Raw genomic sequence first — 13,749 nt, forward strand, 5'->3', positions numbered from 1 at the left:
GAAATAAAGGGAAAAAATGTTGAAGTTATTCTACCCAGTTCCTATTCAACCCAAAGTCCAATGACAATGAGCCATATTTATCCTGGAGCCGAGGACCAGGAATTGGGCCATTTATCACCAGCATAGAGCAAAGCTATTGAACATCAAACTCTGAAAGATCCACTATGTATATAAATTAAACCCCTGGGAATGTGAATGTAGAGACTCCGAATTAGCTGGCATGTACCTCAAGCAAGTCCCTGAGACTTACTGTGTCCAGCTTCCCCATCTGCCAAATGACATCAGAGCAAGGTTGTTGTGACAAGAATAAGTTACATTTGTAAACATGCTTTGTAAGCTCTATTTAAAGGGTGGCTATGGGGCTGGCAAGATAGCTCAGTGGGAAATGGTCCCTGCCACCATGCTGGGTGACCTGAGTTTGGCTTCTGGGAACAACAGTAGGAGAAAACTCTCTCTCTCTCCCAAAGGTTGTCCTCTGACCTCACACACGTTGTGTAACCCAGCCACCATACTCACAAACACACATAATAACAATATTTTTTTTAACAGATGAAAATGCAGCTGTTAGTAATCATCGATAGGACCCACTATGGTGAGTTTGGGGTTGCCAGGCCATCTTTTTGAGGCAAAAGAAGCTCTTGAGGCCCTGGGTATTGTACAAAGATGCACACCTTGTTGCCTGGCCTTGTCCCCGCTCTCTGACATCCATTTTCCCTCAGTGTTTCTCTGGAAACCCATGCATTCCATCGGTGCCCTGGCAGAATTTCCAAAGTGTTGACCTCCGATAGAGTGCTGACTCCCGGGTCAGGGACTACACCAACTTCAGAAAAACAAAGTATTGGCTTGCAAGGCTGTGCTTTGGAATGGGTGAATAACCTTGGTGGGCATTTGACGATGCTCTGCATGCCAGCCTTTGATTTGGCCGTGGAAGGTCTTCAGTGATTCTGGTGGGAGTATGTAGGCTTCAGCTAGGTCCTAAAACTATGGCAGTTTGCTGCCTTCCTGCTCCACTGTGGCCCGTTTATCTAGAGGCAGGCTTGTTCCCAGCAGGACTCAAGTCAGCCAAGGGCATCCATCACATGCTCTCCTCTCTGTCTGCCTTGCCTCCGTCTTGGCCCAAAGTCACATGGACAAGCATGGTGGGCCCTGGAGCTAGCCTCATCCTCTCACACCGACACATCTCTGTAAGGCACACCTTTCTTCCTGAAGGTGCAGTCTCGGCTCGCTCCTCTAAGATCCCGGCAGTGGCACCTGTCTGGTGAACAGTTACTTCCTGCTTATGTTTAATTCATGGCTGAGTGTTTGGGATGAGCTTCCCAAGAAAGGGAAGAACTCCCCTGGGGTCTTGCCCGGTTCCTGCCTGCTTATGGGCCCACTGCCAAAGTCCCAGCCTCCTCCCTGTGAGTGGGGCTGGGCAACAGAAGCTGTCCATGGGCTTGGAGGACGTTGTCCCTGCCAGGGTACAGCCATCAGTCGCTAATCCATGGTCCTGGAATGTCTGTAGGCCAATCAGCAGGGTCTTTGGGGGCTCCCTGAGGGTGCTAATAATCCTACAATGATTAGCAGGGGCCACAGGGTCAGTGCACACCGCTCTGCTTGCTGCTGTGGAGCAGACTGGCCAGACACTGAAGCTGGAGTAAGGAGGCGTTAAAAGGGCTCGATGTCTCTTTTGAAGCCAGTGGACCACTGAGGGGAGGCTGTTTGGACACAGTGATGACTCACTAGCCTCCTCCTTTTGTCTGGCCGCTTAGCCTGACTCCTTGAGACTGTGGAGAGCTTCACGAAGCCCTGGAGGCTAGGTGGACTGCTGAGAGAAGCCATGTCTGCAGCGCCAGGCAGGCCAGAGATTCAGCCAGAGCCCTCCCTGGGGCTGGGAGGCCCGAGCCCACGGCTTGGTCTCTTGCTTGTGCTCCTGTCTCTCCCTGGTGTCACCTGGACAGAGGTGCAGACACCCCAGCTGCCAGAGCAGGCTCCAACTCTCCAAGGTAAGGGATACCTGGGCAAAAACAGGAGTAGAGTGCTGTTGTGAAGGGATCCCTGAAGGAGGGATCCCAAGGGGCTTCTAGGAGTCAGGTACCCAGGACTGATGTGCTAGGATGGGGGTACCCGTTATATGACAATGGGTGGGGATGATGGATGGATACTGGGGAGGAAGAAGGATGAAGCAGGTGGGTCTGGGGTTGGGGTTAAGGAAAGATACTGGTTAGAGCCTTCAGCTAAGACCGAGAAGAAACAGTGGTCAAAAGGAGCCGCAGCTAGGACTGCTCTAGCCCAGGGCTGGGTCTCTCATTTCCCTCCTCACCCCCACCCACAAGCCGGTCACTCACAACATTGCTCCGATACTTGGTCTGTCCTCACCTAACTCTCCTGTCTCTCTCTTGGAATCCCCCTCTCTCTCTCTCTACTGGGAGTTCTCCCCGACACACCTCCCATTGTCCCTCCTCATCTCAGATCTGGGTCCCTGGGTGGGGTTGCACTCTCACCTGGCTGTGGAGATGTCCCAGGTGCTGCTGGCCATCGTTGGCCTGACCTTCTCTCCCGGCCTCCAGCTCTGAGCAGGAAGGAGAGTTTCCTGATCCTCTCCCTGCACAACCGCCTGCGCAGTCAGGTCCAGCCTCCCGCAGCCAATATGCAGAGAATGGTGAGTATTGCTAACTGCTCTGTATCAAGAGGGCTGCCAGGGGGACCGAGCCCCAAAGTGAGCCCAGGAGGCCTTGCCAGGGCCTCCCCTTTCACCGAGGGCACAAAGGTCTTGGTGGCCGGAAAGCTATGGAGCTTCCTCCTCCAGGGAAAGCCCGTAGTATGGAGGTCAGGGCCCTCAGCGACTCACACTCAATAAGGGACAAACCTGCCTTTCCTGGCATCCTGTTGCCACGGAGATCAACAGATATGGGGGAGCCAGGCTTCCTTCCTCCAGGGAAAAGGAGCCACACAAAGGATTCCAGCAGAAATGGAGAGGTGAGGAACAGGGAGGGAGAAGCATCCCGCTGGGCTGTGGGGGCACTGGTATGTGACCAGGATTTATCTAGAGAGTAGTAGGGGCCTCTCCCAAGTTCCTCCTTCAGCCATGGATTTGCAGTTTAGAACCTCCGTGACTGAGGCTACAGCGTTGGGGCTGATCACCCTGGGGGCTCAGACAAACTGCCTTCATAGTCTGGGACCGCTGTAGACCCAGCTCGTGTGAACAGGCCAGGGAACAAGGGTGGAATGGGTAAGGGAGGGCAAGGTTCCCCATGGTTGCCTTCCATAAAGAGCTCCGAGGCTGACAGCCACAGTGGGTGGCGACCTTGAGAGCTGAGGGGTCAGTTTCCCAGGAGGTGGGGGAGGGCCAGGAGGGAGTGGTCTGCTTCTCTCCGGCCCTACTCTGAGTGGCTCTGTCGCCGCCTCCTCCTCCTCGTGCCTACTGTCCTGAGCAGCTAGGATCTTCCAAGTAATACCTGGCAGTGAGTCTTTCTACACCCAGGACCCTGCAGGCTGGGAGTTATGATTAACCGGCGGGTTGTTTGTTCCTTTCTCAGAGGCCTTTGACCAAAGGCCTGGAAAAATCACATTTGGCCAGATGGGAGCAGCAGAGTTCTAACTGTGGCCAGGGCCAGCTCTCAAAGAGAAACAAAGCCAGCCATCCTGCAAGTCTGGGCACTGTCCAGGCTCAGATTACAGGATGGGGAATGTGACAGAAGAAGCAATCCCCTACCATGGCCTAGTGCTGTTCCCTAGGCAGGGCCGAAGGGTGTTCATGCAAAGCTCAGGGAGATGGAGGCATAATTTCCTGACGTCTCAGGCAGCTCCAGAGGTCCTGTCTGAACCTTCTGTGGCTCTATGCAGTGAGGAAAACAGCTCCGATCATTAGGCAGGCAAGCTTGGCTCTTTGCTCAGTGTGACCAGGCCCCCCATGGATGCTCAAAGACAGCGGAGATGACTCATTGCTCATTACTTCCCTCTTATCCAAAGGCCAGCTGTAATGGTTAGTTTTGGTTGTGTCAACTTGAATAGAATCACCAGGGAAGGAATTTCACTGAGTAACTGTCTAGATCAGGTTGGACTGTGGTGCATCTGTGCTGGACAGTCTTGATTACGTTAATCGACATGGGAAGACCCAGTTTAAAAGTGGGTGGCACCAGCCAAGCATGGTAGCACATGCCTTTTATCCCAACCCTTGGGAGGCAAAGGCAGGTGGATCTCTGTGAGTTTTAGGACAGCCAGTTCTACATAAAGAGTTACTAGACAGTCACAGTCACAGAGAGAGATGCTGTCTGAAAAACACCAAGAAAAAAGAAAGAAGTGGGTGGCGCCCTTCCCTGGGTTTGAGTCCTGGACCAGGGAAACGGAGGCAGTAAGCTGAGCACAGCATGCATGCCTCACTCTCTCTCTGCTCTTGACTGGCTGTGACCAGCAGCTTCAAGTTCTTGCCTCCTTGACTTCCCTGCAGGGATGGATTGGAATTTGAGCTGGATAAAGTGTCCCTCCCCATAGTTACTTTCGTCACACAGCAACTGGAAGGGAAAGGCGAATATACCACCGGAGGATGTCTTTCTTTGTGCCACTCCCAGGACTGGAGCGAGAGCCTGGCCCGAACAGCTCAAGCCAGGGCAGCCCTCTGTGGCACTTCAACCACCCCAAATGTGGCATCTGCCCCACGGCACACCCCACAAGTGGGCTGGAATGTGCAGCTACTGCCCGTGGGCTCCGCGACCTTTGTTGAAGTGGTCAACCTCTGGTTTGCTGAAGGGCTGCAGTATAGACATGGGGACGCTGAGTGTGCCCACAATGCCACCTGCACCCACTACACACAGGTGAGTGAGCTGCTGATGAGGCCAGGGCATGGGCTCCCCAGTCACCTTAGAGAAGGCTGTACTTCATCCTTTAAAGGACACCGTCTAGATTTAGATGTCACCACACCAGAGCCCTGTGCCTTGTCTTTTCTCTCTGTCCCTCTACAGAAGAATCTTTCTCAAGTTCAGGTACATCATTCTCAAGGAAGTTTCTTTCTTTTTTCCTCCATTCAATGACTATGAATATTTGTTGAATGTTTTTATATACCTGGTTCTGTTTAGAGGCTAAGTACAACACTGAATCACACAAGCAAAATTCTCAACATGTTTTAACACCTTTAGTATACATACAATGATAGTGAAGTTGACCCATGAAATGAAGCAGAATCTTTGTCTTGTTTCCTATTTTCTGGAATAAATTATATGACATTTGTTATATCTGTCCCCAGAACTATCAGGCCTTGTTTCATTTTGGTTTCTCTTTGTTTTATTTGTTTATTTATTTATCTCCTGAGACAGGGTCTCACTATGTAGCTGTCCTTGAACTCACTCTGTAGACCAGGCTGGCCTACATACTCAGAGATCTATCTGCCTCTATCTCTCGGATTCTGGGATTAAAGGCATGCGCCACTACACCTGGCCCTTGTTCCATTTGTGTTTGTGTGTTTTTTATGTGTGCCTATGTAAATGGACTACTGTTGTTTTGTTTAAAATAATAATAAATTTAATATTTTATCTGCTTGTTTATGTGTATGCCTCCACATACATGCAGAGGTAGAGGACAATTTTGGGGGGTTGGATCTCTGGCTTTTTTCTTGGGTCCCAGAGACGAAACTGTCAGTTTTGTGCAGTTGACACTTTTACCTGCTGGGCTATCTCTCTGGCTGACTGTTTTGTGTTTTTTTGCTTGTTTGTTTAATAGTTTTTGTTTTTAACATTTTGCTTGTTTGTATGCTAATTTGCATGTGTCTGTGTGTCACAGAGTACACGGAGAGCTCAAAGGCCAACTTGTAGAGGTGGTCTCCTTCTACCACGTGGTGGGTTGAATTGCAGACTTCAGAATTAGCAGCAGGTGCCTTTACTGATGAGCCATCTCCAGATCATTGTTTTGTATTCTGAGGCAGTGCCTTGCTATGTATTCTTAGGCAGACCAAGCTGGCCTTGAACTTGTAGTGATCTACTTGCCTCCCCCTCCCAAGTGCTGGATTACAGGGTGAGCTGCTCCTCTTTGTCTTCTGGTGTGGATTTTTATCTCATTAATATGAAGTCTTTTTGTTTTTGTTTTTTTGAAGTCTTTTTTTTTTTCTTTTGAGACATGGTCTCGTATAGCCCAGACTGACCTATGTAGCCCAGGATGACCTTGAGTTGGTGATCCTCGTGCATCCAGCTTCCAAGTGCTGTGACTGCAGGAGTGTGCCATCATGCCCAGCTTCATCCCATAAGTTTTTTCTTTTGATTTTTTAAAAATGATTTATTTACTTATTATGTATACAGTGTTCTGCCTGCATGTGTCCCTTCAGGCCAGAAGAGGGCACCAGATCTCATTACAGATGGTTGTGAGCCACCATGTGGGTGCTGGGAATTGAACTCAGGACCCCTGGAAGAGCAGCCGTTGCTCTCAACCTCTGAGCCATCTCTCCAGCTCTTGTCTGTTTTGTTTGTTTGTTTAAGATTTTTTTAAATGTACATTGGGGTTTTGCCTGCATGTGTGTCTGTGTGAGGATGCCGGATCCTCTGGAACTGGAGTTATAGACGGTTGTGAACTGCCATGTGGGTGCTGGGAATTGAAACTTAGTCCTTTGGAAGAACAGCCAGTGCTTTTAACTGCTGAGCCCTCTCTTCTGCCCCAATCCTATAAGGGTTTTTGTTGTTGTTTGTTTGTTTTGTTTTGTTGGTTTTCGAGACAGGGTTTCTCTGTGTGGTTTTGGTGCCTGTCCTGGATCTCGCTGAGTAGACCAGGCTGGCCTCGAACTCACAGAGATTCGCCTGCCTCTGCCTCCCCAGTGCTGGGATTAAAGGCGTGCGCCACCACTGCCCAGCTTTGTTTTGTTTTTTTGAGACAGAGTTTCTTTGTGTAGCCCTGGCCGTCTTGGAACTAGCTCTGTATACTAGGCTAGCCTTGAACTCACAGAAATCCACCTGCTTCTGCTTCCCAAGTGCTGAGATTAAATCTGCCTAGCATACATTTTTATATTAGTGTTTTTATTGTTATTAAGGCTGGGTTTTGTTGTTGTTGTTGTTATTTGTTTGTTTTGTTTTCATTGATGATAAGGGGTTGTTTGCTTGTTTTGAAGCATGTAATTATATTTTAATTTATTTCCTTAAATTATATTTTATACTTTCTTTCTCTTCTTTCTGTCATTCTTTAATTTTGAATATATGTGGTACTAGTGATCCAACCCAGGGCCTTGCACATGATAGGAAAACACTTTAGCAGTGAACTATAACTCTAGCTCTAAAATTTTAAACTTGAAAATTATATTACATTAAAGCAAGACATGGTATATGCCTGCAATCCTAGTACTCAGGAGGTAGAGGCTGGAGGATCAGGAGTTCAATGACATCCTTGGGTACCCAGAGAGTTTGAGGCTAACCTAAACAGTATGAAATCTTTCTTAAAAAAAAAAAGTGTGGGTTAGTGGACTAGGGGAATGTAGCTCAATGGTAGAGCACTTGCTCAGTATGTGCCAGGCCCTGGATTAAGAAAAGAACAGTCTATAAACTATAAGTATGATGGAACATACCTTTAATTCCAACATCTGGGAGGCAGAGGCAGGTGGAACTCTGAGTTTGAGGCCAACCTGTTCACAGCAATTTCCTGGCCAATACTGCATGCTGCATAGTGAGATTTTTGTCTCACCATATACATACAACAATGGTTCTCAACCTTCCTAATGCTGCGATCCTTTAATACAGTTCCTCATTTTGTGGTGACCCCCCACCGTAAAATTATTTCGTTGCAGCCGGGCAGTGGTGGTGCACACCTTTAATCCCAACACTCGGATCTCTGTGAGTCTGAGGCCAGCCTGGTTCACAAAGTGAGTTCCAGGACAGGCAACAAAAACTACACACAGAAACCCTGTCTTGAAGAACAAAGATAAAAAATTTCCATTGCTACTTCATAACTGTAATTTTGCTACTGTTACGAATTTAACATAAATGTCTGATACGCCACTGCCCTAGAGAGAAGTGAAGGTTCTCGTGGCCGTTTTTTTACAATCTTACACAAGGTCCTGGATATCAAAGTCTTTCTTTTGTCACTCTTTCCGTCTGCTCATAATCTTCCCTCCGGTCAACACTTAGTAACCTTCAAAACTTATTTCCCCTTCCATTCCAAAAGCTTATCTCAATTCTGATGGCTCTGCTCAGCATAGCTGCTGTTCCTCGGGCCCCAGGGAGGTAAGGCCAAAGCCTCCCCAGGTATCACTGCCTGTGGTGCAACCCCCAGGCTGAAGTAAGGCTAGTCTGAAAGGGTTTCTCCACCATTGTGTTCTCTGCAGCTGGTGTGGGCCACTTCCAGCCAGCTGGGCTGTGGGAGGCATCTATGCTCTGTGGAGCAGACAGCCATGGAGGCCTTCGTCTGTGCCTACTCCCCTGGGTAAGCCCCTCGCCATAGGCTGCATGACAGCAAGGGGTGGGGGTGGGGTGAAAGGACAGGGAGGCTGGGCTGTAGGGGCGGAGTGGATGGATGGCTTCTTCTCAGGGTGGGGTATGCACCCAACCACTCAAACCGTCTTTACCCCTTGGTCTGCTGCACGAGAGAGAAGTGGATAAAAGGAAGAAGATATAAAAGATTCTGGCCATGAAGAGCAGGACTTGTCTGTGAAAGCTCCTTCCTGCTCTCATGGAAGGTGTCCAGGATTGATACAAAAGTCATCTTTTGTTTCCTTACTGGTCTCCCTGCCACATCCAGCCCCCTGAATCCCTAACCGGGCCAGGTGCTAAAGGAGCCCATGGGGAAGGCATCCAGGACCCGTTCCTTCCCCATCCAAGGCCCCTCCTCAACTCTGTCCAAAGCTCCTCCTGTTCCTGCCCTGCCCAGGGGCAGGTTCTCCAGACCCTCTGATGCTTGCTTGCTCTCACAGAGGCAACTGGGATGTAAACGGGAAGATAATCGCCCCTTACAAGAAAGGCTCCTGGTGTTCACTCTGCACAGCCAGTGTCTCGGGCTGCTTCAAGGCCTGGGATCATTCAGGGGGCCTCTGTGGTGAGTATCCTATTTGCCTCCTCCTGGAACAGCGGGTACACGAGGACTTAGAATTGGGGGGAACTAGCAGTTGAGGAGCTGCCGCAGAAGCCTTGGCCTCAGCACCTAGCAAAGTGCCTGCCTGGTCTATCTGCTGGAAAGAGGCCCCTTCTCAGAATTACCTACTCTTCTCACCAGAGGTCCCCAGAAACCCATGTCGCATGAGCTGCCGAAATCGTGGACATCTCAACATTAGTACTTGTCTCTGTCACTGTCCCCCTGGCTACACAGGGAGGTACTGCCAAGGTGAGGACTCAGTGCCTATTCAGGCTGCCCCTGAGGGGTAAGTGTGAGGGAGATGCACCTCAGTGGGCATACACTGGTCCTGTGGTGTGTACTGGAGCTGGTGCAGTGGGACAGCTGGAGGACTGAGGTGGCCAGAGGGTGTGCTGAGGGAGTCTCAAGTGCATTAAAAGTATTGACTACTGGGTTTTCATACTTTGTGCATTCATTCAATAAAAACTCACTGAGCCCCAACTGTGGGCCATACCCTGATATATATATATATATATATATATATATATATATCATATATATCATATATATGTGATTTAAAATGCTTAGGACTGTACTTAGGGCTAGTACTTGGGAGACTGAGGCAGCAGCACTGTCATGAGCTCCAGGCCAACCTAGGCTATATAGTGATCAGCTAGGACTACAGAGTAACACTCTGACTTAAAAGAATAAGAAGAATCAATTTGGGCCCATTAGACTATCTACTGAAACAAAGATAGAATTGGGAGACAGAAGGAGTCCCTCTTGTGCCAAGGCCCACTTTCCACGACTTCCGAACCTCAGTCTGCTTCTCTCTACAATGAGAATCAAAGCAGCCGAGCGTGGCAGTGGCTGGAAGCCCCCGTGGGCTCCTTCTCTAGGGGGCGTTCTTGCTGTCGTTGGCCTGTTAAGGTAACTTGAGGTCCAGGTGGTCAGAGGCTGAGCACTCCGCCCTTCTGCTCTGTCCTGGCAGTACGGTGCAGTGTGCAGTGTGTGCATGGCCGGTTCCGGGAAGAAGAGTGCTCCTGTATCTGTGATGTCGGCTATGGGGGAGCCCAGTGTGCCAGTGAGTTCCAACTCGAGGTTGCTTTTCAGAACCCTCTTCAGTGAGGGGCTGGATCCGATTTTACCAGCTCGTAGGAGTCCATGTACCAAGCTATTACCTACAATATCCTCAAATTGGCCACAGTGGGTTATTTATACCAATGGAATTGGCAAATGCTGCAAGCTATGGATTGTGTGTGTGTGTGTGTGTGTGTGTGTGTGTGTGTGTGTGTGTGTATGTATTGGGGGGGGTTTCAAGACAAGGTTTCCTCTGTGTATCTCTGGCTGTTCTGGAACTCGCTCTGTAGACCAGGCTAGCCTCACTCAGAGATCCATCTGCCTCTACTTCCTGAATACTGGAACTAAAGGCATGTGCCACTACTACTCGGCTGATGGATTTTTTTAAATGACATTTTATTTGTGTGTGTGTGTGTGTGTGTGTGTGTGTGTGTGTGTGTGTGTGCCACAGAGCTGGTGTGGATGTCAGATTCTCTCCTTCCACCATGTGAGTCCTGGGGATTGAACTCAGAATATCAAGCTGGGTAGCAAGTGTTTTGCCCACTGAGCCATTTTGCCATCCCTGGGTTTCCCAGCCCCCCTCTCTCTTGAGAGATCTCACACTTGCCACACTTGCAAATTTACCAGCACACTACTGACTTCTATCTACTTCCAGTTTGGAGAGTTAGCTGGAAGTTGGGGTACCTTGAACTTAGCTCAACCTGTTGGGAGAGGGTAAAGATTCTGTGGTCAGCACACAAACTCAGGCTTTCCTGTCCCTCCTGCCAGCCAAGGTACACTTTCCTTTTCACACCTGTGACCTGAGGATTGATGGAGACTGCTTCACAGTGTCTTCCGAGGCAGACACCTATTATGGAGCCAAGATGAAATGTCAGGTGAGGGCTGCTGACCCTTACCTTCCCAGGGTCTCAAACGGGGTCATAATGGGGTGGCTTTGGACCAAGAGATGGTTCCTTCAACTTCTCCTGGCCTCACTCTCTTCATTAGTATAAAGCAGGAGTCATAGATTCAAGGCTTGTAAAAGCCAAGAGCTCACTTAACACCAAGGAACAAGGCTCCGTTCCACACCCCTATGGAAGGAGCTGTCTTGACTCAGCTCCAGCTGGTGGTGGACATGTTGGGATGCCAAGTCAGGGTAGCCAGAACACAGGGTTTCTAAAGCCAGAAACCCAGGTTTTCCTTAGTATTTCTTGACTTGCTAATATTGACAATTGGTCCAAATATATTCAAGACACCACGTTATTGAGATAAAACTCTTGTGAGAGCAGGACCATGCTTGGGCCTATGAACTGCCAACTGGGCTCATGTGCACACAGAGGAGGGTCTGACAGAGGAGAGGAAGAGGATGTCTACTCTCAGAGGCCGGCGGTTGTTGAGGGTAGAGGTAAAGACAGTCCAGCCAGCACACACATTTGGGATCTTGGCCATGGTGGGGCAACAGAATAGGCAGAAAGTTCTGGGCTTGAACTCTACAGTCTGTCCCATATGACCCAGAGTGGGGTTACAGGGAAAAGGTGGGGTACTAGCCCAGATCGAGAGCCAGAAAGTGCAAGACATCCTTGCCTTCTACCTGGGCCGTCTGGAGACCACTAACGAGGTGACTGACAGTGACTTTGAGACCAGGAATTTCTGGATCGGTGAGTGCTTGGCAACTGAAGGATGTGGTAAATGGGAGGGACTTGAAGTTCCACAAGGCTCCAGGATGCGTGGACTGTCGCCCATTAGCAGATAGCGAGGGTATGGAAAGGGTTTGGAGCACGGAATGGGTCAGTAGTCAAGATGGTCACTTTCCCTGGGAAGAGGGCTGCAGGGAGGGAAGAACCACAGGGTGGGGAGAGTTCTGGAAAGAATGGTTTAACATCTGGGAGCTTGAAAGGTACTAGGCCTCAGGCTTCTGGACTCTCAGATGGGGGGCAACCTTGGCTACCCTGGCCCAGGACTCACCTACAAGGCAGCTAAGGACTCCTTCCGCTGGACTACTGGAGAACACCAGTCCTTCACGAGTTTTGCCTTTGGGCAGCCTGACAACCAGGGGTGAGTCTGGGATGCTTACCCTCCCCTGGGCTCACCTCCCGCTTGGGCCTGTCTGGTTGAGCTTCAGATGTCACTGAAGAGCCTTCACCCAGCCTATGAGGGTCTGGACCTTACCTGGTTTTAGGTGCCAGGGAAGCCTGGACCTAGCTGGTGCAGACACAGGGCTGAGGTAAGGGACACAGAAGGCACATTACACAGAGGAGGGACTCAAGAAGTTTCCATCCACGCATCATTGCCATTTGCCCTTGCTCTCTGTAACCCACACCCTTACCTGCCTACTGCCTGCATCAGTACATCATTTCTGGTACCCACCCACCTCCATCCTTCATGCATACCTCCTCCAGTCGTCCTGTACAGAGAATATTCTGGCTATGTGGCATCTCCCTGGCCCTCACAGCCCAGGAGTGCCGTAACAGGGATAGAGGTGATGAGTCTAGAGGGTCACCCCGGGCTCTAAATATCTCTCCCGCCACACCCTCATTGCAGTCAGGCCTGACTGGACTTCCGGCATCTATTCTCTTGGTGGCAGAAGGATGTGGGCCTGTCTATTCCTGCTACGGCTAAGTGCTGGACTGGGCCGGGTGGGGGGTTACAGAGACCTCCCCATTTCCCTGTGGAGAGCTGCCGTGTATGGGGAACAGAATGGCCCTGGCTTCTAGCAGCCCTGTTTGCACGTGAAACCCCTGGGCCTCTGAGATGCAGGTGGCTTAGAGGGGTGGAGGGTTGAAGATTCTCCTAGATTCCCAGTTTCATTCCTCTGCTTAAGCACTCTTTATCCCGACCCCACAGGTTTGGGAACTGTGTGGAAATGCAGGCATCTGCTGCCTTCAACTGGAATGACCAACGCTGTAAAACTCGAAACCGTTACATCTGTCAGTTTGGTGAGAGCACGCTCTCAGTTCCCCTCCTCCTCTGATACCCGTCCCCTGGTGTGCTAACAGTCTGCTCTGTGTTGCTTGGATATCCAGCTCATAGGTACAGAGTGTGTCTGGGTGCTCAGAGACAGAGAGAGTTTCCTGCTGGGGCCTTGTATTGACTGAGGCCGAGAGGACAATGTGGCCCAGCATTGTATAGCATGCCCATGCAGAGAAACAGGACTGGGCCCACATCTTGCCTGGGAGTTCTCCAAGGTCCCTCCCTCTCCTCCTATCTGTCAGATCCCTTACTGTGCCCTGATTGCCTACCGCCCAGTAAGCTATGGGGGAGGGGCAGAAGTGAAACCTGGACCAACATCAGCTCCCAGCATCCACCTATTAGAATTTGGAGTTCCCTAAGAGAACACAGCCATGGCTAGCTACTTCTAGATGAGTACAGCGGAGTCCCCGTCATAGGAGGCCTCACTCTGTTGTGCTTCCTTTCCAGCTCAGAAGCACATTTCCCTGTGGGAGCCAGGGCCCTGAGCCTGGCCAGGCAGCTCTCCTGCCAGCCTCTGAGTGCACAAGTCAGTTTGCCTTGACTGCTCACCTGTGGGAAACACGGGCCTGGCTAGGACTGACTGTCCAACACTGAAAGAGGTCTCAGAACCTGCACAATGCTCGATGTTGGGTAAGGGAAGCATTGAAGCCCACGAGAAATGATTTGGGGTCCTAAAGGAGCCTAGCACAGGAAGAGAAGAGCCAGGGACCATCAGCCTGCTTTTGA

At 50.2% G+C, this 13,749-nt stretch overlaps 1 protein-coding gene across 1 annotated transcript; it reads left to right on the forward strand.

Moving 5' to 3' along the window:
• The first annotated feature begins 1,307 nt into the window (after positions 1-1,307).
• Positions 1,308-13,749, forward strand: Clec18c (C-type lectin domain family 18 member C). The gene is made up of 13 exons (XM_059263062.1): positions 1,308-1,472; positions 1,766-1,985; positions 2,550-2,641; positions 4,551-4,793; positions 8,273-8,370; positions 8,858-8,979; positions 9,157-9,264; positions 9,986-10,078; positions 10,843-10,949; positions 11,582-11,711; positions 12,012-12,108; positions 12,898-12,989; positions 13,471-13,749. The coding sequence occupies exons 1-13, from the start codon at positions 1,308-1,310 to the stop codon at positions 13,506-13,508; spliced, it is 1,605 nt and encodes a 534-aa protein (XP_059119045.1). The 3' UTR covers positions 13,509-13,749.

This window comes from Peromyscus eremicus, chromosome 5 (assembly GCF_949786415.1).
Source record: "Peromyscus eremicus chromosome 5, PerEre_H2_v1, whole genome shotgun sequence".
Lineage (NCBI taxonomy): Eukaryota > Metazoa > Chordata > Mammalia > Rodentia > Cricetidae > Peromyscus > Peromyscus eremicus.